This window comes from Meleagris gallopavo, chromosome 4 (assembly GCF_905368555.1).
Source record: "Meleagris gallopavo chromosome 4, MGAL_WU_HG_1.1, whole genome shotgun sequence".
Lineage (NCBI taxonomy): Eukaryota > Metazoa > Chordata > Aves > Galliformes > Phasianidae > Meleagris > Meleagris gallopavo.
The window spans coordinates 40,426,996-40,453,050 of record NC_139407.1 but is presented as its reverse complement, the minus strand read 5'-3'; the positions used below and the strand labels follow the sequence as shown (position 1 = coordinate 40,453,050).

The following is a 26,055-nucleotide window of genomic DNA, read 5'->3' as shown; positions in this document are numbered from 1 at the left end:
AACTTAATTGAAGCTCAAATGAAACATGTTAGAATTGGAAATGAGTGCCCATTTAAATAGTTTTGCGCTAAAATAATAAATTGTTTAACAAATTACTTATATATTTGAGACAGAGCCTTATCACAATCCCCATGAAGCAGATTCTCTTGTAGAGTCTGCTCTATCAACTCAGTACCTTTAACACAAATGGATAGATTCATGCAATGTTCCCTTGATGCATGGGAGACATTTTCAAGGAGCTTTTGAAAAGCAAAATTCTGAGAGACAAGACAGACACTACTGCTTTGGGGAGCACCATTTATACAGGCTATTAAATGGTGGGATGTTTCAGCATCAAATGTTCCTGAATCTAACACTTTTCTAGAAGAGGAAAATCTCTTCCTGACTCTCTCATTCATGCAGCTATATCAACAGAAGCATGCTACATGTTATGTGATCCCTCCCTTGTGCTTTGTACTTAAACAGACCAGGAGATCAGTTTCTGGCATGTCAGCTGATCATGCCAGATCTGCTTGCTGTGACTCCCCACATCAGCACTGTCAGCGTCCATCTCCAGAAAAGAGATTTTTAAACAAACACAGGGAACTTGTACCACAGACAAACCAGTGTGCAAGTTAGGTCCTATAGGTCTCCTTGGCTAACAGAGCCATCAGCATCTTTGCAATATGCCTGCTGGGCATGAAGGGTGTAACAAGCAAAGCTCCATCACCAGGAAGCTCCAAACACGTTTGCTGAGCTTACTCCAAAGAGGCCAGCATGACAAAGCTCTGGATTTGAATGTATAAACAGTAGCTAAAGGAGCCCCTTCCTTTTTTGCCTTTTCTCTCTCTAACTATGCATCTCAAGAAATTCTGACTCGTCCAAAGGACTCCCTGGCACAAAGGCAAATGAAAGGCACTTCTCAGGTTTTTTAGACAAACTGAACGTATATATAATACATTCATTTTTCTGGAACCTATTGTTCTTTAAGATAGAATTGAAGAATTACTGTGAATATCTTGTAACTATTCCTAAAAGGAATGGCATAACACAGGTAACAATTTTAAAACAGTGAGAGGTATGCAAAGTACAAAGGTACTTCTGTTGTAATAATGAGCAATTTCAATACTGCAACAGGAAGTTCCTAGATTACGATTAAACTAAATTTTGCTTGGCTTAGAGCCATGCAAGTATTTCTTCTCCACATTCCCATCAATTACAGAAGTACAGTAAATGTTTTTTTGTTCTTAAGTGCACTATTACAGGGGACACAAATAACCCATTTTTCTTCTGAGGTTGGAGCTAAAATTTCTAAAATGCCATATTACACATTTAGCAGACTTGAAGCATGCTCCAGTTTTTATTTGTGTTGCATTAGTGAGCCATAGTATTTGAATCAGATGAAAACATGAAGTATACTACATATCTTACCCAGAGTACACATTCTTATAACAGTAGTAGAGTTTCACTAACACTTTAATCCAGGAAAACAACCTTTGTATGATTTCATGGACAGCTTTATGCTAGATGGTAAGGAGGACCACATATTCTTCAGTTAATTTTTATTTTAAATACTGCATCAAAACCTGAGATAAAGGCATCACCTCTGTATCACTAAATGTAATGAAATATGCCCTGTCACCTCAGAGAAGAGGCCACATCACATTCTGCATTAGGTATGAACTTCCTGCTTTGCAGATATTTTCCCTCCCCCAGTTTTATTTAAAAGTCTGTATCAACAGATGTTTAACAACAACAAAAGGGTAAACAGCACATTCTCATTCAGCACCTTGGCCATTGTCAAATGTCTTACTTTCAGACACTACGGGCTGCAATTTTCTTCCCCTTGAACCAATTTTAAGAGGATTAGATCATAAAACACTGCTAAAGTCACCTTCACATTTCAACACTGACTACAGAAAACTTTTCTTCAGCATCTCTTCTTCACCTTTACATTAGATGACAGCTGCATCAAGTTAAAAACAAACAAACAAAACTTGATCAATTCCCATGTCCTTGTTCTACAGATTTAATACTTAATCTCAGTCAGCCAGTGTTTCCATTCTTTACTATACCTTTTTCTACGTTAACTCACTTACCAAAGGTTTCTTGCACTTTCCTCACGAGGTATGTTAAAAATTCTCCCCTATATAATCTACACAGCTATTATCGTATATTTCTTCAAATTCATCTTTAGTTCTATGTCTATCCATAGTTACATCAAAATGTCTGGCTAACGGACAACTAAAACTTCTGGCTTTCTTACTCCATGTTCAAAGGCGAATGGTCACAACAGACTTTGAAGAGGAGATTCTGAAAGTGGAAAGTGATTTTGAAGTAGATATCTGTATCTACTAATCTACATGATTGGGCCAGACTATTCACAATATAACCATCACATGGTGCTGGAAACAAAGACCTAGCTGTATTTTCAGGCCACATCAGGTACTTCTGATCTACTGATCTACTGTTCTCCTTCCATTTAGTGCCCAGAATTCAAGCAGCATAGAATATCTTCATTACAACAGTGCAGAAAAAGTGGCTGTACCCAATCTTGATCCCTCTTCCTGAGACAGAAAGAATATAATAATATTTTACAGTAGGACTACAATATACAAGGCTTTACAAAAGAAGTATTAGGCAATTTCAGTAATGGAAACATCATTGTTACCTGGCTATGGATAGCAAATGAAAAAGCACATGAACCTACCGACAATTCTTTGATTAATTCTCTTATTTTCTTGTGTCCATGTTTCTCAGCTATACTTGCTGGAACATCTCCATCTCCATTGGTTATTTTACAAGCCCTCGTGGCCTCAGGATGCTTGAGCAGAACTGCTGCAAGGTTCTTTAATCCAAATCTGGCTGCACAGTGAAGGAGAGTGGGAAATTCTTCCAAATGGCTACCTGTATAAAAAAAACAAATCTTTCATAAAAAGTTTTGCTCTTATAAGACACCTGCCAGCTTCCATTACAGAAGTCTTTAAAATATTAGTGCTACTGAATAACAGTTTCTCAAACTGCCAGCACAGAACTGGCACCAAAAGAACAATTACTATGAAAGAAATATTTTGATATATACATATATCTTTGTATTTACTTTGTGATTCTATGATTTGTAAAAAAATAAATGTTGGAAAGACCACTAGAATCATCTAGTCCAATCATCAAACCATGGCTGTGATCGCACAAGTCACTCAGTGCATCATCTACCTTTTTCTTGAGAACCTCCAGTGATAGTGGCTCTGTTCCCTCCCTGGGCAGCTTGTTCTAATACCTCGTCACTGAGAAGAAATTTTTCCCTAATCTCCCTCAGATCTTTTTCCTCCCTGCAGCTTGCCAGCCACTCCACCCCAAGCCTGCAGTGCTGCACAGGATTTTTGTAACTGAAACGCAGGACTAGGCACTTGGTGTTATTCAAGCCCATATAAGTGGATTGAGCCCACCAATTCAGCCTAAACAGACATACAAATCACATACATATCTTAATAAAGAATAATTAAGCATAATTAAGAGATCCCTCTCACATAAAAAAAAAAAAAAAAAGAAGAAGGAGTTCAGTCTATTAAGAAATAAGTTTCCTTGTAAGGGGAAACAATCCTACAGCCATGATACATTTTTACGAAGGTGTATATTATCCAACGCTTTAGAAATATTTATCATCTGTGAAATCTGAAAGCACTGTAAACCTATGAAAATGTCCCAGTGTTTTCATATCATAATTCACTTCTGAAAATTCTCATGACTAGCAGAGACTTGCAAAAATTTGCTTAACAACAATGAAGAAGTCGGAGTATTAACAGATGGATGCATCAGACAAAAGTTTTCAGGATTTGTCTGAAATAGCATGATACTCATTTGCATCACAGTCTGTTTCACCTTTGAAAACTGAGACAAAGCTAAACAGAACTAAGTTATAATTTCAACACTTGGTCATGTATTAAAACTCTAAGAGAGGCCACAAGTTACAAATGAGAGAGTAAGCATAAACAGTATTTCCCTCTGCCTTCATACTATACTTTCTAATCACCTGTTGCTTGTTCTGTTGTGATTTGTTGGTGTGAAGTGTATATTCTGTTTTCAACATGATCGCTGCTAGATTCTATTGCTAGTCCCTAATTCATTTCATACTCCATCTCTCTGTCCTCTGTCCACTTTCAATGACTTATTCTCGAAACTTCTTTTTTGAAGAGATTCAGTCTACTTAGCTGTGCCTTACAGACAATCAATTCCATCACCCTCACTACTCTTTTCTGACCTTTTCCAGCTTTAATATAACTATTTTGAGATGATGGGAGAAGAACTGCACATGATACTCAACTTATTGGTGAACTATGAATTTAGGCACTGTCACAATTGTGTTTTGTTCTCTATTCCTTTTCTAATAATTCTTAATTTCATTTGCTTTTTGATCTGCTACCTAGCAACCAGTTGATTTTATCATGAAACTGCATGTCTCTCTTCTGAGTGCTACTAGCTTGCTCATAGCCTCTCATTTTCTATGACAACATAGGATTCTTGCATTGCTTTGTTTTTACCTATGCTGAATATCATCTGTCATCTTATGGCACAGTTATTAAATCTCACAAGGCTTTTCTTCACTACTTCCCAAGCAGCCTTTATCCTTACTACTCTGAATACTTTGCATTATTAGGTTAAGTTTTTTTCATGTCATCTGCCTCTGGGTTTTTGGACAATTATTCAGCCATACACAACCAATGACCAAATTGATGATGTTTGCAGAATCAAAAAGAATAGCAGGAAATTATTTTAATTATCAATATTATGAACATTCAAAAATTATGCAATTCAAACGTCACAGAATTTTTATTTTAATACAGTTTATATTAATTGCCATGTCAGGTTCCAGCAAAACTAGGTTTTGGCATCACATTTACAACTTTTAGTACTTCAAAACTGAAAAATTGCACACTGCTGTTAGAAATCCTGCTTTTTTATTCTTCAGTTCCCTCAGAGCACTGACTGAATACCAGTTAGTCCTGATAATTTCTAATCCTGCCAATTTTTGCTATTAGCTTATGATTCTTTCAACTGCAGCCCCTTTCTTATTGTCTCCCAGTTAGCACTACAGTTTCGAAATCTACACAATTTCTTTTAGAGCAAACACTGATGCAACTAATTTATTTAGTATCTCTAGTTCATTTAGTTTCTCTTTCAGTTATTTTTCTTGAGTTCATCCTTATATCCTAGCCCTTATGATTATGATTATGCATGATTAGCCCTTATGATGCAGATTATATAGCACATTTTACATTATACATCACCTTTTCAGGAATAGAGGTGAGGCTGGCTGGCTTATAGTTTCCCAGGTCCTCCTTACCCTTTTTGAAGACTGGAGTATTTTTATTTTTTATTTTATTTTATTTTTAAGATAAGTAGATCACCAGTTGGTATAAGGAAGCCCCTGACTTGTCACCACATGATGTTAATGAGTTTACCCATTTAAAACAGTTTTTAACACTCTGCTGTGCTAAGCCATTTTAAGAAACCCACCCAGCAGCTTCCGGCATTTTAAGAAGGATGCCAAAATTTGGTATGGGCCAAAGTTTCCCAAGTCTAAGGGATAGATACCTTCAAACTGTTGAGTATTTGAGGCCATCTGAATATGGTTGTTCTGTTGATAAATGTTATACATATAGTTGCCCAGGCTGCTGTTCCCTTCAGCCACCTCCTTAATACTTCAATGCCCATTTCTGTGTGCAGCTGCAGTATCGGTAGTCATTCTGTACAAATTAATGCCTTTGACATCCTTGCAGTGGGTCAAAGACATTTTCAGACCTGATCTCCCAGAAATTCCTCCCCTAACAACACATTTAACTTAAAAATAGTAAAGTTAATGACCTCAAAAGAGATGATTGAAACCTACTGGTCTTTCTTTTTGCTCTTATTCTGAAAAGTGTCAAAAGTGGCTGTTTAAATGCCTCCCAAGTCACTAGATAAAGGTGAAGAAGGGATCTCTTTTCTACAAATTATAGCAAAGTCAATGACAACTACAGCTACCATTATAAAAACAAACAATTAAGAACACCACACTGAATTACCTAATTCATTTTTAAAATTATAATTGTTCTCTAAATTGCCAATTCAGAGTTTAAGTGTGCTCCAATGACAAATCAGATGTTCTACTGCATAGAAATTTCTACCTTGCTGTTTTTAACTCTTGTAACTGAAATGTTGCATTATGCACAGTAGCAATACCATAATTTATTGAATGCACACATGCTTAAGGCAGGAAAGCATTCATGAGCTTGCAACTTTGTCACAGTGAATTTGGGAAAATTACCGGAACTTCTGTCAGTTGTGAAATTGAACAACCAATATATTTAAGTTAAAAAAATACACAACAGAACAAAAGTAGTAGTCACTGAGGTAAACAAGAGTTAACCACTTTCAGCCTATTTTACAGAAAAATATTAATGGAGAAAAGCTGCCATTGTTAGGCAGCTACACTAAGAACTCAGAAGTTGGTGATGGTGGTGATGCACCAACAGCTGAACAAGAATATCTTAGTGATTTTTTCCAACCATAATGGTTCTATAAGCAGGAACAGAGACAGTGACCATGTGGCTTATTTTTTAAGTTCATTAAGGTAACTTCCTCAGCTAACTCTGAAAGTAGTGCTTGCTCTTAAATGCTTTAGCCGGCACACACAAGGTTAAATGGAGGTTGCAGTTTTGTCCTGTCATAATCCCTTCTCTCCTCTTCTCTACAGAGCATTCTGGAACACCTCAGCTATAAAACAGAGCATAAAATCTAATATTACTTTATTGTAGCACTGTCTTAGCCTGTGGGAATTTTCATAACATTTCAGTAAGCAAACAGAACAGCCTACAGTTATACTTCTGCAGACTTTTAAGACATACTTCTTTTATTTCTGAAATTACTGATACAGGACATTGCTTCTATTAGCAATTTAAATACACATTTAAAATGATTTCTACACTGTCAATATCAATTAAGTCTAGGAAACACTTAAAGCACTTTGTTTCCTCTCACCTGCCTGTCTTTTCACCTCTTGTTTCACTAGCAGCTAGAAACCTAAATTCATTCTTTTGAGACTGATGATTCACCTTGAAAGAAAGAATCAGAGAAATCAGGATAAAATGTATGTTGCCTGTAGTGTTAGGTGACAAAAAGCAGTATTTTCTATAAAATAAGTAAATCACAATTTTAAAGAGGCCTCAACATACGAGTTTAACTAGAGTAATGTTAACAGATAACAGTCAGTTCTCTGAGAGAGAAAAAAAGATAGGTTTTCCTCAAGTAAGCTTTTTTTTCTTTGACCTCAGAAATGAACACACCAAGAACTCATAAATCTGAAAATTCAAGATTAGATTTAGAACTTCCCAACTCAAAAAGAGTTCTGAAATACCAGTTTGGGTTAGTTACCGTGTTTTGACTGGAGTGTTTTACAGGCTATAGAGGAATAATACCGCACGTGAGGTATCCTGAAAGCAGATTTGTACAGAATATACAACTTTCTGGACAGTATCTCCAGCTTTAGTTACATGCTTCCACAAAAGATGGAGAAGACATCTCATTACCATCACAAAAAAGCCAGACATCCTCTTAGATCTCTTTTTCGTTAATATTGTAATGTTAACCACAGTGTTTTTCCAGAGGCTTCTGCCCCGTCTATCAGCTTTCTCAGCTGACCAAGCTTCCAATATTCTCCTTCAGAGATCATTCCTTCAAATATCACTTATATAAACTTTCGTCTCCTCGATGAACTGAAGTCTTTATCTTAAATAAAGAAATGCTAGTAATAATTTTTAAAAAGCAATAAAAAAACTTAAAAAGGGCACAGTACAAATCTGAAATGTGCATTCTGTCTCTGACAGGCTTTTACAGATAGAGCAGTTCCAACAATATTTTGCTGGTACCTGATTTACTTTTTGATGACTACTGCAACTATTATAACAGGATGTTTCATCTAAAACAAGCAACTGAAACTGATCTTATCCATGGAAAAATATATCAATGACTATCATCTGAAACACTGGTTTGTAAAAACAAAACAAAACAAGAACAATATAACTCCCCATTTTTGCCTTTTTCAGTCTTTCAAAAATCACCGGTCAGTATTTAGCCAAGCTCATAAGCTTGTTCTTGAAATGTGTCGACTTTTTGGCAAAGGATTACGGGTTGATGAAAATTATTTTCAACATTCATAAGTATGCCTAGATCTAAAGAGTTCCCAGAGAAGCAGAAATTCTTTTTTTCCCAACAGAATGAACATTTCATATTTAGAACAATGCTGTAATACATCCTATACACCTCTGTACTGCAGTTTTGCACAGAAATGCAGCAAGGGTAAATACCTCACTTAACACCCTAATTGTTTGCTTCTTCCAATTCAGATTGACATTTAAGCTCATTTTTAGAATGCAAAAGGAGAAAAATCATGTTTATCACAGACGGGTGACATTCATCATCAGAGAAAACTTACTAAAAATGAGAGGAAGCATGACAGTGGTCACAGCAGAGATTACCACGAAAATTTGTTATATTTGGTTATGAAAATTGTTATGTTGTACACTCAACACTCTGAGTTTATTTTTTCTCTCAAACTCATAGTCTGGTTACACAAAACGCAAGTCAGCCAACAACTCAAATACTTCTTCCTTAACTATTTCAGAAAGGAAACTCGCAGTTTCTTAAAAAAAAAAAAAAAAAAAAAAAAAAACTCCATCTGAAATAACATCATGATTCTTTTCAAAACACAAACTAAATAATCAACTTCTTGACTTACTGTAATAGAATTTGAATCCTTAACAAGTGGTTAATTAATTCAACCAAGCCCTCCAATAACCAGTAGTTCCTGTTGGTACACTATTGAATTGTATGTACAATGCATTTACTTCACAGACAAATCCAACTTTAATTCACTATATATATACTTCAATAATATAATTATCTTTTGGCCAGAATAAAGTACTGGTAACCAATAAGTACACAGTTACTAAAATCAGTGTCGATGCCTAATGGTGTTCTAAGTTCAAAAGCAACCCATTCTCTTCAAATAATAATAATAAAAAAATTGATTTTCTCTGTTAGTTTGAAATAAGAGTGCAAAGTTTGAGTACTGCAAAAAAGCAATTAAGAAGGAAAATAATACACACACATAATGTACAGCCACCTCGTCATGTCTCTTGTTGCCTATTTTCTCTGTGAGTATAAGTTTACTGAGCTGAAAAGCTGTTAATTTGAATTTAATCCAAAGCTGATCAAACAACCAGACAAGTCTAATTACGTAAGTACTGACTCATGAAGTAATGGTTTACAAAATTCTTTTTTTCCCCCATTTCTGCCTTGGTTATGTTGTCTTTATTGTGGATTTTTGCACATCACCAGCAGTCTTAAATATTTAAAGATTGTCTTATTAACATTTATAAGTAATAACCATTGCAGCAGTAACAAAAATCAATGCAAAAAAGAAGGGACTCACTAGGTTGTTGATGGTGCTGCTCTTCACTTTGGCGTGCGCTGAATTCACAACTAACTATCCTGCTTTCCAGTAACAAAGTCAGAATGTTGTCTAGCTTCTCCACAGATGAAAACTTAGAAGTCTGTTTAAAAGACAAATAAATAAAAGCTGCATTTGTTGCACATGCAATTTTAACTTTATCTTCAGGTTGCTTGTGAATCAGATTATTCAGAGGAAAGGCTGAGTGACCTGGGTCTGCTCAGCATTGAGAAAAGACAATGTAGAGGAGACCTGATCAATGTCTATAAATATCTATGGTGTGGGAGGCAAAGCGATGAGGCCAGACTCTTTTCAGCAGCGTGTGGTGATAGGACAAGGGGAAATGACCATAAGCTGAGGCATACAAGTTCTGCACTAATGTGCATAAGAGCTTCTTCACAGTGAGAGTGACAGAGCACTGGAACAGGCTGCCAAGAGTGGTTGTGGAGTCACCTTCTCTGGAGATATTCAAGACTCACCTGGACAGCCACCTGTGCAGCCCGGTCTAGGGAGCTTGCTTTGCAGGGGAGTTGGACTACATTGTCTCTAGAGGTCCCTTCTAACCCCTACAATTCTGTGATTCTGCAAAGGGTAAGGACAGGAAGATTTGTATGACAACATGGTCCAAAACCAGGAGCTGTTCTGACAGATGCCAGTTACCAATTAATCCAAGGTGTCATTATAGCATAATTCAGGATGGGTTTAAGGAATACAGTAGCACTCCATTACTGGAAATCCTTACATTAAGATTGTGTGCTTTGCTATGTAGCAAACAGCATCGGTTCCAACAGCCATGGCCTAACATTGCTGGCGGATTAAGAAACTGATAGCAAGCAATCAGTTAGATGAGCTTCCTACCAAGCGCTTTGCCTTTAGACAAGCAAAATCCTGACTGCTATGAGAACATTTTCTGATTGCCTAATTCTGTCTAGACAAAAGGCCAAGATCCATTCCTAATTACTCTCAAGGTAGTCATAATTAAATCCTGCTTTTCCTGGTGCAATGAGAAGTGTGATTGCAGGGATTCAAACAGGAAGAACTAAGCACTAGAGAGCTAGCACAGTCTAAGCTGCACTGGGCATCAAAAGAAGCTCAGCAACAGCAGAGAAGCACTCAGAGGGAATTGGTTTACACTGCTCAGTAACCCTGCATTACATGTTTTGCTTCACATACCTGAAGTGTTTCTGGACAAGACAACTCTGGATTGCTAACAGAGGTATCTGCAGGCATGTTTAGTATATATAATCTCAAAAAGAAACTCAGTGGCTGACAATCTGAGGAAAAGGAAAAAGGTGTCTACTGATGGAACATGCAGTTTAATTCCTAATGTTGTTAAGAGTGAATAAGAAAGAAATTCCTATATGATCAGAAAATGTTGAGTACATTGGCAGGATAACATTTTTGGCTGAGTTCCACATGAATGATCCAGAATTTGGTGACAAGTTTGTGCAGGAAATTGAGTTAACATCAATAAAATATGATTGTTCATTTTTTCCTATAACCAAAATTGGAAAGTATTAATTTTGATATATAAAAAACATTGCATATAGTGACTTGTGATCTGTTCATTTCTACATCCACGCTTCCTGTACTGTAACATTGTGTATTTTCTATAATTGTTACCATACAGACTTGCTAAAAAAAAAAAAACAACAACATTGTACAAGAAAAAAACCACAACCAAACAACACCTCATAGAAGAGAAATGCCCAAAAGCATGTTCTAGAATAAAGACCTAACCTAAGCATTCCATTTACAGAGGGAATTGCAAACATCATAAATGTCTACTAAATATCTACATCCTCCCCACAAAAAGCCTATTAACATAAATGTCTCATCATATTTAAAAATTATGAAGAACAATAATACTAGAACTCAGTTAGGAAACCACACTACTCTCTCTTATCCCAAGAAGATATTTTAGACATGGTATCAACACTGGTACTATTTTAATAGGTTTCAAACCAGATTAGGACAAAGGTAATCCTGGAAGTGTTTAAAGCCAGGTTGGATGGGGCTTCAGGCAACCTGATCAAGTGGACAATGTCTCTGCCTAAGGCAGAGAGTTGGAACTAAATATCTTCCAACTCAAACCATTCTGAGATTTTACAACAAGCAATAATATAGGAATGAGATCAAATGAGCATACAGGAAGAACCTATGTCATGACAAAGGAGGCTCAAAATCACTGGTATTCACTGAAGCAACTGGGTAGCAGAAAATCCAACATTCAGTGAGTAAATATATAGGCTGGCTTCACGATGAACTAGACCTGTAATATTATTTTTAATTTCCCTCTAAAGAGGTAGAGACATTCTCCCTGTTCCAAATAAAAGTGAACAAAATAAATAAATCAACAACAACTACCTTTCCTGAAATGCTTGAGGAGCAGTTTCAAACAGAGTATGTTTCAGACTGTCTTGCATATCAAAAGTCATCTCCTTTCAGCAAGCACTCAAGGTTACCCCTTCTAAGGTTCACTGCTTTAAATATGACCAGATACAGGAACTTCTCCTTCCCCTTTTTATTCAGGCAGAAATCTGCGGGAGTACCACCTTGGAAACATAGCACTGACTTTGAACTTAGATAATCAAATTTACATGAGTTGGGGCAAGTTCTTGAAATGAGAAAAGCATACAATTTCAGAAACTCACAGTAAAACTTTCAAGGTCATAAACGGTTACATGGCTTACCTAGATCTAGTGAGCTCAGTTTCTACAAGATTCTGAAACTAGTACATTTGACCTTTGAAAAGGGCCTAAATTGAATGAGAAGTGTATTTCTAATGCTTTAACAAGTCTGCCTTACAGTGACCAGGCTATTCATTCCTAGGAATTTAAAGGCAGGCACAACATCCTTCTTATGCATGGTTATCATAGTGCAATTTGCTTCAAGTCTTCTATCTCAATTTTTTTCTCTTCCTCCAGGGATCTGAAATCTAAAGGCTCAAGCACATGATTTAAAAAGCTATCTTGTAAATTGAATCATAATGACTAGATTTGCTCTTCTACGCTCCAAAAAAGACATGGTAAGAAAATCTAGTTTAACTGCTACAAAAATATGTATGCTAATACCTTGCATCTCACACATAGGAAAGCAGTCCCACTAGTTATGTGAAGTAACAGTAACTTAGAAGTAACAGTGACACAGAACTAGCAATAGGACCACTCTGCCCTACCCAGCTAAGAGGAGAAAGCTCCACAATAAAAGGTCATCACCTTCCTCTACCAGGAAGGAATTTAGTTTAAAGATCTTACTCATTTCTGCTCCACAGCTGCATTTATGTATTTTGATATGCCCTCTACAATTCTCTACAGGTCTAAAGATCTCAGTCTTCCTGAGAAATCTCAATAACACTACACTCAAATCCATGCTGAAAAGCCATCAGGAGTAGAACAGCATATTAAGTTAAGCATGCTGCGAGGGTTACCATCAAGCCAGTCAGAAATTTGAGAAAGCCCAAATTTTATCTGAAAACAGATTTAAATCATGGCAGAAAAGAAGTAAAAGTGCTGTTTTTCTGACTGCGTACCGTTGCGAACAATCTTCTTTCCAGGAGCTGCTCAGATTCAAGCCAGTAAGTTTCTAGACAGTTCTTTCCATGCTCTCTAAGGCAAAGCCTTAAAGCCTAGAGAAGCCTCTCCTTCAATGTTAGTTCTCCTACGTGCCCCAGGGCTCTCACCAGTCCTTATCTAGTACCTCCTCTCCAGGTGCAGGCGTTATCTACAGTCCCCTGCCCCCTTCTCAGAGCAAAAGGATACAGCTGTGAAGAACAGAGCAGCCCCGAGTGCTGTCCATCACACCTGGGGCATCGCATCAAAAACTTTCTTAAAAAAGGAAAAGAGCAAGCATAGATTTTGCTACTTTTATGAATGAGATGACCTACATTCCATAATAACTGCTAACAAAGTCCTGAAAATGTGTGCCACTGAAACAGCATACAGACAGTAAATTAACATATTTTTCACTGGCTTTAGCAGTACTAACAAGGTTACATTTACATAAAGATGAACTACTTCAGTAGTTCTTATGTATCAGATACTGCTTTATATGCACTTCAATACATTTCTTCTATCAGAGAGCAGGGGTTAGGGTTCAAATTAGGCAGAGCACTTCTTACATCTTCAGCCAGAGATGGAATATGGAGAGATTTCATATTTAGAGGAAAGGAAATAAACATTTTAAAATAACAGCTACCGATGTGGCTTAGAAGATAGCAATATTAAAAACAGTTTGGAAGGGAATATCTTAGGGGATCAGGTAAAGGTACATATATAATATCTCCACGAGTCATACAGCTAATTCTCATAAGTTTTCATAGAAAAGGGGGCAGTTTATTTTCATTTTTATCAATAAACACTGTAACTGGAATCTTATTTGATGACTAGCAGAAAAAAAAAATCAAGAGGTAGTTTTTTTTGTTTTTGTTTTTTTTTTGTTTTTTTTTTTTTAAATCATAGGCCCTCAGAATTGTATTATTCAGCCAGTGTTTCTCAAAGACTTTCTGAATCTCTCTGGACATTCTAACACACTCAAACTAAAAGGAACCTATCACCTTCAGTAATAAGGATACAACCTGAGTTTCTCTTTATTGAAAACCTAACAAATGTACCAAGAAATTCCCAACACTAAATAATCAATACTTGCATTTGGTAGAGAGTCTGAGAGAAGAATCAATACGACATGCAAATCTAGCAGAATGTTCAAGTGAAAAGTTGCTAAGAAGTTTTTTTAAAAAAAATTATTTATGAATTATAAAAACTTTAAGAACAGGCTGTTCAGCAGGTTACAGAACATAAACTCCTTGAGAGAGTTGCTTTAATACAGAACTAACATTAACATGAGAGAACAAAAAAGTGAGAGGCCTTCTGCCTATATGTAGCCCCATGTGTTCTGATACAAGTGTGTTAAGAATTATAATTCAGTTATAACAATCCCAACTCTTCACACACTAATGTAAGTTTTCAGTTTGCTTTCTTCCAAAACTTTTTGAAAGAAACGATTCATTTTTACTATTTTCATACATTGTCAACATTTGTTTGGCTGCTTAAAATGTCTTGCCAACGTTAAATACTTTTAGAGGTTCTTACAAATAAGGAACATAGAAAATAACAATCTATCAGATGAAATAAAGAATGTCACCCAAAAAATGACTTGCAAGATCATAGAACACATTTTCTCTTAACTATAACTACTACTAATTCCTATTAAAAATAAAAAACAATTAAGAGGAACAGCATTACTGTACCTTCCTGGTCTCCCACTGAGGCACATGAATTGATCTGACTATCGTGAAAGGAACGGATAGGTGTAAGCCTATTTGTTTGATTTGGTTAACTTACTTGGGTTTTACTGGGGGCCAAAGTGGAGAAGAGGAGAATAGTCTGAGTGTTGATATCACCTCAAAATTGCTGCAGAAGTCAGCAGTACAATGAAAGCATTTTACCAAACCGTTGTATTTTTGGTATGCATTACTGTAGCAATTTCCTTGCATCGCAGACTTTTAATAAGGATTACAAGCATTTGTGAAAATCTTGAACTTTTATTTGAACAACAGAATGATACCACTTTGATCAACAATTGCTGTAAGCTTTTCTATTTTATTTTAATTTTATTTTCTATTGTGTTTGACTGTTACTTTGCATAGATAAATCACTGCTTCCCCAGGATACTTTTGCAAATAAGCTGATAGTCTCAAAGGTTTTAATTATTCTAGTTAAATAAAAGTTACTACTACTCCTGCTACTTGATGGGAATTCTAATTAGTACCAAGGTTTTGTTTTTCCTTGTGTGAGCACATTTTTTAAGATTAAGTTAAATCATGTTCCGTAAATTGCATCTTTACAATGTATCTTATTGCCATTAAATCAGGTTTACATGAAGGCTTAAAGTATTTAAAAAGTCTGTGGAAATAGTTCAGCTACCCAGCCAGTTAATATATCTCACTGCATGGCCCAGTGGGTACCATTAAATACGATGACAAATCTTCCAGCAGGCTTATAGAAGAATTACCATTCGAGTACTTTCCTGCAAAACAGCCATCATACTGTGTGGGTTGTAAAACCCACTTGTGTATGAAAATTTTATCTGGTTTTCCAGTTGCCAATACAATGAAATTAAACAACGTCTCCTCATTTAAATCCTTTCTTATTATCCAGATGAGTAAAGGCATGCAAATTTTTAAACATACCTGATAGTGATAACGCTACAGTTGTATTTTCTGGTGCTATAGCTCTGCACATAATTATGTTTGCATTTGTATAGAATTTGAATTGCATGTGTCTTACTAAATATTAGGCATGCAGTTAAATGAAGGGCCAGACTCCTGAACAACAGGAAGAGAATTGTATTTAGAAACAATCAACACTCATCCTGAAAAGACTACAAATTATGCAATGCATCATTTTTTATTAATCCTTTTTTTCTTTTCTTTTCTTTTTTTTTTTTTTTAATGTGTATAATGCTTTAGGTGGTAGATAAGGTAGATTTGTCACAGGAAAATGAGACTGTCTGCATTGGAAACAGGTACTATTATTTTTGTTCTAGCTCTGCAATTAAATACAGACATCACAACAAGTCTGCTAGGGCTACACACTATGCAACAAATGATACTTCCAGTTCTGTCCTTTTTAAATAAGTGTTTTCTTATTATTTTTTATGTGCTATTGGCAAAGGATGCTGCAGAGCACTGCAGTCTGCTGTGCTGATCTAAAATCCAGCTCAAAATCTGAATTCTTCTAAATAAATGTGAAGAATCTGCACAACAACCAGCAAACCACATGAATGATAATTCAGCAGCTGTACATGGACACTACATGAATAGCAACCTGATGCTATCCATGCAAGATATGCCAGAAAAATCCCATTTACTAGTGAATGAATAATAATCATCCAAATGCAATGTCTTAAGATTACTTGTTTCTACTAGTTTAAGAACATTCTCAAAAGAACACTGAAGGGAGAGAGACATTGCTACTACAAATTATTCTTTTCATCCTCTGTAATGCAGGATGTTTTTCACTGTGCATATACAGTACCAAAGATGTTTTTATCATTCTAAAGAAAAACAAAAAAGGAAAGTTTGTTTTCACTTGCCTGTTTTGTTTAGAGCTAGACATCTCAAAGACAGGCCTCTCTAACCCTGAGGCTATTACTGAATCATTATTAATTACTATGCAATGAAAAGTCTTTACATCATGGTATATGTTTTCTTAGCTCATAGTGGCACTTACATTCTATTTTTTTCGTTATCTTAATGCAAAAGTCAACTTACCTGACAAATAAAAGCTATTGGGTCAGCTACTTTCTGAAAGATGCTCTCAATCTCTTCTGCTGCAGTATAATATTCAATCTGTGCAGTGGTCTTAATGACACCCTCACAGTAGACATTTATATATACAGGGCCAGCAGGAAAATCTTATAAAACACAAAACAGAACAGTAGCTGAAAACATTTTACAATCCTAGACCAGAAATCTGAGAGAATGAATATAAGAGCAGAAGAAAATATCATAGAAAATGTATAGATTTGCATTTCACAGATGATTTAGTGTGAGCAGTTTTGTTTTGGCTGTCTTTCAATCTAACATTAAAAAGCTGACAAAAGAAAATACATATCTGCAGATCAGTATGAGATAGACTTATTGTATTGCGTCATGTTAGAAAGTAGATGAAAATGGTACACTTCCAATTTCCATCTTCCCTTTGTTGGACTGGTGACCTATAATCACCTTCCTTATGTCTTCAAAATAATGAAAAGCTCATTAATTACAAATTGCAATTCATCTTTTGAAACATTTTTCTAATTGCAGGCGAGGTTCTCAAAATTGAAGTGGTTCTAAACTGCAAAAAGTTGCAGTTTTACTGATTACTTCCATTCCAGTTGTTTACCTGGTAAGAGCAAAGGAAAGAAGCAAAAGAAAGAGGCAATGGAAAGGCATTTGTACAGTGTATTACTTAAGTATGACTTGCTCTGTGCATGCAGCATGAGGCCTCTTTATTAGTATAATTCATTAGAATTCATTGTGCAAGGCATCCTGCTGTACCATACCAGCACCAGCACAGTTCTCTTAGAATTCTAACTCTGCCCACTAAAAAAGACAACCCTGCAAATGGAGAAGAGTAATAAAGCCAAAGAAACTGAATGAATAGAATGTTAACTTAAATCACTTAAATGGAAAGCTACCCAAACTTTTTTTTTTTGGTAAAGATTTTTCTTATAACATTAGATTAGCTAGACCCTCAGTATAACAAGTTACTCCAAAATATTTCCAGATTTTACAGCAAAGACTACATAGAAAAGTGTTAAAAACATATAAGAAGTGAAATAAAATGTGGGCTGCAGCTCTCTGCCATGCTTTTCATAGTATTTCATTCACTGTCCATATTTTATTACTTCAGCCATTATTGAAACCTTACCATGATCAATAATGTTCTTACAGAACAATTCTGTAAGACTTGTGATTTAGGATTTGAGCTTTTCTTCTGTGAAATCCAGTTACTAATGAAAATTTAGTGTTAGTGATGTATTTCCCAATCAGGTCTCTGAAAACAGACTCTTCACTGTCACAGTACTAAAGAATTCTCAAGACACATGCACAGTGTCTAGGTTAAAAATCAGGTCACAGAGTTACCCAAATGCAGTGCCAAGAAGCCTGAAGCCCTTATAATTTTTTTTTTCTTCCTGTCTAACACTGTATTGCAATGATTATAATATAAAATATTATGCAAATTTCTTCAGGAATTCACAGAATGCAATAGACTGGCAAGCTACACTATGATTACTTAGGTCATACACGTTTTAATTTGTAACTCATCAAATGGATGAGTGCATAGGTGTGAGTCTTATACTGGCACTGTCTACCTCCTGAGATAAAAGTTGTTCTTCTTTTCCCTTTATTATTTCCCAGGCAAAACAGGGAAGAATGGCAACTAACATTACAGATGGAACAGTCAAAAAGAATTGTTAGAAATCAGCAGATCCAACTGATACAGAGGAACAACATGAATATGAAAAAAGAACAAAGAACTCCTATGCCAGTAAGAATTATAGAGTGAGTATAACCAAAGTTACTGCATTAGATATAAAATGAAACATTTCAGTAATAGAGTAAGAAGAAAAGAATATTAGCTTTCCATTTTATGTCAGTGTTTTTGGAGAATTTTAATCTGTGACTAATCAATGACATTTTAAGACAGCCACCTGTCATTTAACTACACAAAAACAATCTAATAGAACCTAGTTTCCCATAAATCACAAGGCTTTGCCTCTCTGCATTATTAATAAATGTTCTGTATGCAAAACCCATGTACAGGAAACACCTACAAAGCAGTGGGAAGTGAAACTACTTATAAAAAGTGAAGGGAGTAAAAAATTTTCTGAGTACTTAAAAGTAAAGAATTTTTTTTTTCTTACCTAATGCTTTCATGTACTTGACCTTCTTATTCCAAGAGGCTGGCTGTGTCCTAATTCGTTGATTATCTGCTATGAATTCAATTTCTAAAGTTTCATCATCTATTTCATCTTTCAACAAAATGAATATTTCACCAGGGCTCTATAAAATTAAAATGTGTTCGGATTAGTCCTTCACAAAATTATACTGACATTGTAAAATGCAAATGGAAACTTAAGTTAGAAGTTCTTTTACCAGTACCTTCATGCAAAAATATCATAATACCAACATATTCTGCCATCTTGGTGTTATCCTTTAATATTCTGTATACAATAAATGACAACATTAATCGCTTACCTAACAACATTATTAAACTCTATTTTAAATGCATATGGAAATATCTTCACTTTTTCTGTGACAATCCTACTGTACAGCCTAGAAAAATGACATTCAGCTGAGTGAGAACCTAAAATACAACTCATTTAAACTCTTCAGGCGAGCTGACAGGGAAGTAAGATGGAAGCAACAAATAAACTGAGCCAGTAGTTTTCTACTGCTTCCTGAAGCAGGGGGAATGCCACTCTCCTATAACTTTACTGAAATAATGTGTGTAAATCATGTTTGATGCATAGATATAAGATGCATAAAATCAGTTTTAACGCTGCAAATTACATATAACAAAACTGAAGCAGAGGAAAAAAACAAAGCAAACAAGTCATGAGATGAAACAGTTTTCTTCAACCTGTTAGTTGTTTTGCCTCCACAGGTTCACACTTCAATGTTTCCAAGTAGCAGCAACACTGTTTTTAACTGTAGTGACTTACGCTAACGTACTGTTAACATATGCATAAGATATGGTATAAATGGTACATCATTATTGATATTCAGCTGTAATCTGTTCCAGTGAGCTGACATATAGAATTGCCTTCTGACAGACAATAATCAAAATATGTGACATTTCAGATACACTGCAGTCTCCATCTGACCACAGCCATTCACTTATATAAAAGAATGCAGGGCTGGATAAAGTACATTCTTCGTTTTTACTCTCACATATACTCCCACAGCAATCTCGACCAAAAAAAAAAAAAAAAAAAAAAAAAAAAAACATAGCACATAGGAACATTTCTATCCGTTAGATATGTATGTAAAAATATTTCTGATTTCGATTTAGAATTAGGTAAGGTGTTTGCTCACAGAACCACTAATTGCATAACTCCCAAGGTGTCAGTACCTATGTACGTACTCACTATGTATTCCTCCAAAGAGGCACTCTGTATCCCTCCAAAAGTTACCAATCACATGCTCCCTCTCGAACTACAAGGTCCTCGTGGCAGTAACATCTCTACCCAAACTACCAAACAAGTCTCATAGAAATAAAGTCTTTCAGAGGCTAAAAACTATTTTAGTCTGCAAATCTGGTGGCTCCAATACAGATGTGAGACAAAACAACAACAACAAAAATCTGACTGCAGTCTCAAAGCACTCTCATTTTGGACACTTATCTGAAATCTGTTTTCAAAACTGACACGGTATGAATGAGAAAAAGAAGAACGTTGACCTTCATCTCAAAGACTTCAGCATTCAAATAGCTTACCTCACACGATATTCTTGCTGGAAGCACCAATACTGAGTTCTGGTTAGTTTCTAATGTCTCAGTAAGTACTTCTGTTTCAAAACCAAGATCTGCTTTTTCTGATGCTCCTCTGGCATCTGATAAGCTAACATCAGAGGTAGCCTGGCAATCTGAAATAAACAAGGTGAAATGAGGATATTGTTAACCATTCTACATGAATGAAACATGGCAGCGATGCAGTTTACATTGTATCTGAGAACTCACATAGCACTTGGAGCCACATTAATGGCACCACATGAAAGCCTGGCCAAATTTCCTTTAAGTTAAATAAGGGAAGGCTCCCCCTTAGAGAAAGGATTTGTTTCCGTATTCTTATCCTGCAATCTTTATTTATGTGAATAGCTTCTCTTTATATGCTTCACATTATAAAGACAAAGCAGACATGGCCTTTAGTCTGGTTACTGTCACCAGTGAGGTTGCAGAGATCAACCAGTTTTGCTGTTTCAGTAGAATAAACTCTCTTGCTGGTAGCATATACTGGGATAAACTGAGATCTTTACCGTGTCTGCTTTGCCTGTATTTCAAGAGGGTCATGCTACGCTCTTTAAATTTCAACCCATTTGTCTCCAGGAAGGGTTATATGAGAACAGCAATGCATGTGGCCATCTAACTATGACGGCAGACAGAGCTTTCCTTGACACGAGGACTCTATATTCTTTGCCCCCCCTTTATGGACAAAAAGATGGATCTGAAGGCATACATATTTTTGTGCAGGATAGACTGGGTTTGGGCATGCTACTCCAACCACACAGGCAGTTTATGACCGAATTCTTATATATATTTCTTATGCCAGGAAAGGCCCAAGAGCTACAGTGAACCCTTCACCAACTCACAGAGTTTTAATGAGGAAATATAAAAGAATTGACAACTGCATCTGCAGAGCTCTAACTAAGACAGTATTTTAGAAAAGCTATTCTTCACACTTCCTACTTCTCAGCTGCATCATTACTACTCCTTTCCAGACACTCTGTTACTCTGTACAGAACACTCTTGCCACCCATCTCAAAGGACTTGCAGCAGTTCTTAATCATATAGGATTATCCAGCATATTCAGTCACCTAGTTAGATCCGTGATAACATCCCAAGCAGTCAGAGTTAAAAAATACTGACTGGCTGGTTAGAGAACATCCTGAGAGGTATCAACAGTAGCTTATACTATTCTAAATTACAGAACACTCACAGCCAATTATATTCAAGGACACATCTTTTGGGGTACATCTTTTCCTCTTAAATGGATGTAGAATATTAATATAAATTAGCAATGTGCAGAATACAGAACAGTAGCAATTTGGCTCTGCTCAAGCAAGTACCAAAGCCATTTTGACTTCTTTCCAGAAGAGCCCATGTCACTGAGGTACACAAACCACATGGCGCTCTCAAGCAGCACAAACCTCTTAGCATTCAGCACGAGTACTGGCAACTTACAGTTAGCTTCCCCACTTCTGACTTGTATTTATTTCCCCAAATACATCAGTTTCTCTGATACGGAGTGCTGCCTCTCTTTACCTTTGCTTCTTTGCTTTGCTTCTAAAGACAAATTTTAATAAATTTCTTCTATAAGAAATACAACAGCTAAACAAAGTTATGCTGTGGAATGTAGCACAGAAACTTTGGTAAGCAGTGTCTTCTGTAGAATTTTTTTAGAGATATGTTTTGTTTGTTAAAGAGGTTGTGGAAGAAAAATGAATCATATGTCCATGTCCTGGTGAGAAAGCTAAAAGTTCTGTGAACATCTATGGTAAGTGGTTCAGTGTTCATCACCAGATATGAAAATTACCCCAGCCTGCTTATATCATGATGTTTTTAAGGTAAACTAATTCTATATGCAAGCTATGAATTCAGTGTAGAAGTACAGAATTGTACACTCTGTACAGAAAAGTACTGAATTCAGATTGGTAAAAGTACACTGAGCCTATGTGTAGACATACTTTGCAGAACTAAAGCACTCCTATTTCCCTTTGCTTATTTTGAAAGTGAAATAAACTAAATTGAGCAAAGACAATTTTCAACCCAATCTACACTGTTTGGTGCAGTTTAATCTGGTTCCAAATACTTTGGAGTATGTTAATTTATCTGATTATCAAGATCAGACATTATTCAGCACTGCCTTTCCAGAAAAGAAAGATCTGCTGTCTCAGAAGGGAAGATGGCTTTTTGCCATCTTTTTTGCCATCTTTTTGTATCTAGGATCCTGCACGCCCATAACACATACTTCAGATATATTCAGTGTTCACTCAAATGTTATACAAAAGCATGTAGAAATTGCTTCAGAAGACAACTCATATGAGATGTATGCTTCTAAAAACTTTTCTGCCACTTCATGCAAAGGAATCTCGCAAAACAAGAAACATTCCATTACCAGACAGATAAAATGAAAGAGCCAAATGATAAACCTGGTAGGCAATGGATTCAAAGATGCCAGCCTTCTGTCATTTATCATTCTTCAAGGATTGTGTGATCTAGATCCTTCTGATCTATGTTAAGTTCATGATAACTGCATTTCTACAGCCTGCACTCCACTGATCAACAATGACAGCAGTTAATTCTACCTTATAATGTCCTCAATAATTCATCTAGCGATGTTAACATTAGTGCTAACAATTTGATTCAAATTAGGATAACATTTTCCTCCCACACTAATTGTTCTTTATATTTTTTTTATGTATAGTGACATTTAACTACAATATCATGACTCCAGTCCAGTCAGAATTGGGACTGCATTACTCTACAGAAATTATTAAGAAATGTGTTTTTTTTAATATCACAAACTTTGATATTTAATAGAATGAGGGATTCTCCTGATGACTGTGGAAGTGGTTAGCAATTTATTAGCTTAAAAAAATAAAAATAAAAAAATCAAGCAAGACCTCTTTCAGAAAATGTCAGGCCTACATTATATATGTATCAATGAAAACAGTGTGCAGCAGCCTAAGAATAACAGGGATCTATATCATCACTGCGGTGTAATGACCAAATTCTGGAACTATGATTTCCAGCACTCAGATTTCATCCAGTGGTTGCATCTATTCCAAAATGCTGAGAAACATGGAACAACCAAGTAAAATGCTACTTGTAGATGCTGACCAATCAATAAACTAGGAATCAAACAAAGCATGGGTTAGTAACATTAAATAAAACAATGTCATTTGTAAGAGTTTAAAATCAGAGTAAAAAGAGTCTATTAATACAGATGGAGCATATATATAGACATTTTTTTGTTTATTGTGGGCAGAAGGTTTTGTTCAATATATAGGTCTTTTGAACACTTGAATTTTGGACATCTTCACTGGGAATACTCTTTGAATTTAACCAGAAAGTGATGGCTGGGGAGCTTCATCGATTGCGAAGGCTTTAAAAAAAAAAGTAACTTAACAAGAATTTACAACTGCAGGTGAAGATCACCTTAAAAGAATCCTAAAAGGAAAATCATTACAATCCCAAGATATCTAAGAGAAAAGCTATATTAAAGGATAGGTGAAGCTTGTTAAATGTGCTCTTTTAACTTTTTAAATTATAGACCAATCTGTGAGGTTCTTAAAATGTAGCAGCAATGATTGAAATAATGGATGACTAAAATTGGACCCTTACATGTAAGATCGAAGTATAAGAAATTGTTAACAGTAACTAGTGATGTTTAGACAGAACTATGAGCTAGAAGCTAGAAATAAGGGAAAATCTATGATACTCTTCTACTAGGACAGTGCTGATGGGAATTATCTGATACATAAGACAGTGATCCATCCTCTTCAGGCTGTTTTTGCAGGATTGCTTTTGACAAACACCTACCACTGATCACCTCACTGAAAGGATGCTCTTAATTTGAAGTTCATATTTAAGTAAATGTGATAAATATAATAGATTATTATACTACTAAATTTACTACAAGTTATTTAACTGAGGAAAGTACTGATGTTTTCAATTCTACTTCATTTGCTTAACTTCAATACATCAGTTTTTTTATATTTTTCACAAAATCTTTTGGAAAGCATTATTGCTTTCAAATCCACATTTCAAACTAAATTCATTCAACTACTTTGAAATTGCATTCCTTCGCATGCACTGAAATTTTCATGAAGCCCTTCTATTCTCTTATGCAATTCAACAACTAATGTCTCACCAAAGCTTCTAAACAACATCCATATCGCATTGTACCTCCCCCCCAAAAAAGAATTCTAGCTTTACAAATACAGTCCTTAGCTTTCCCTATTGCAGTCTATGCAAGGATTGTACGTTATCTCTGTCTCTGATTACTTGCTGCGTGTTTCAAATCAACAGAGCATGTGACAGATCTGGTATATTAAAAATAGCAGAAAACAAACATAAAAGACTTACATATTTTCTAATTCATGGAATTATTCTTACAGCTAAAATTTCGTTAGTTTTACAAAAGCAGAACCACCTGCTAGCTTTATGAATTTTAGTTTTCTTAATCTTTGCTAAAGCAGTGCCAGCTGAAAAAATGAAACTGCCTGGAGCGAGGTATGTATCCCTACATCACAAAATAAACAAGAAGAGGAGAAATAAGGGCAAATCAGGTCAGGCAGATGACAAAGAATGAAAAGGTGATTAGGGACATGTGGCCAGATAAAAAAAAAGACAGGGAGCTACAGTGTCAAAAGATTAAACTGAAGATTTTGGAAGGAAGTCAGATTCAGCAAGTGAAGTGAACAAGTCATCCACTGGGATCATTCCCCAGCACAAAGTTAGTTATGAGCAGAGATGGTCCCATGGCGTTCTGTGAGGGTTAATTGAAGAGAGACTCATTTAAAATTGGTTTCCTTTCAGTTTCAAAGCTTGAATTTACACACGAGCACTCAGCAAAAATGAGAACTGAGAGGTAAGATTTAGGAAAAAAACAAACAAACAACAACACCCAAACAACAAAAGAACACCCCAAATAAGTAATCCTCTAAACAGAGAGAAATCAGGAAAAATTACTTAGATGTATTTCCCTGCAATTCACCCTAAATTTATTATAGACAATAATTAATCTTAAACTATGGCTGTTTCTAAACACTGCTAGATCTCAGCAGAGAACTCAGCAGAGAAGGAATCAAAGCCATTTCTAAATGCTCTACAGACAATCTGAGAAAGGCTGTAAGAAACACAGCAGAAGAAAATATCCATCATGCTGGGCATCATTCAGTAAGCCTGTTTTATGCTGTGTGAACTTGAGATTTATTCATCTTTACTAGAAATCCTTTCTAAGATGCAATTTCAAAGCAAATTCCCTTTTCTCCTCTGCTGAAAAGATTTCTTTTACTGATGGTGAGAGAGGCCTTTCTAAAATCTCAGAAAATGATTAAACATACCCAAACATATAAACATATGACTTAATTTCCTTTGTTTGTTTTCTCTTCTGTATAAATTCCAGACCAATGTAAACGTATTCATTATTGAATGAGTGTTAAATAACATTTCTCTAGTTGCTAAATCATCTCTCTTTTACAAATACTTTGACAGTTACCTTTGTTTTTCTCAAAATCATTCTCAGTCCCAGTTTCTGCTTCCATGTTCGAGTTGTTCTGTCAAAAACTGCAGCTTTCTGCAAGTTGGCCTATT

The 26,055-nt window shown here is 35.7% G+C and overlaps 1 protein-coding gene across 2 annotated transcripts in view; it reads right to left on the bottom strand.

Annotated features, from left to right (window-relative positions):
- BANK1 (B cell scaffold protein with ankyrin repeats 1) overlaps positions 1-26,055 on the bottom strand; it is a 130,899-nt gene that overhangs the window by 76,044 nt on the left and 28,800 nt on the right. For both annotated transcript variants that reach the window (XM_085222971.1, XM_085222970.1), the window contains 5 exons: positions 20,455-20,603; positions 18,881-19,019; positions 16,740-16,882; positions 9,449-9,569; positions 2,690-2,886 (listed from right to left, as the gene is read on the bottom strand). In XM_085222971.1, coding sequence (XP_085079097.1) covers positions 2,690-2,886; positions 9,449-9,569; positions 16,740-16,882; positions 18,881-19,019; positions 20,455-20,603 — 749 coding nt within the window. The remainder of the gene's footprint in view (positions 1-2,689; positions 2,887-9,448; positions 9,570-16,739; positions 16,883-18,880; positions 19,020-20,454; positions 20,604-26,055) is intronic.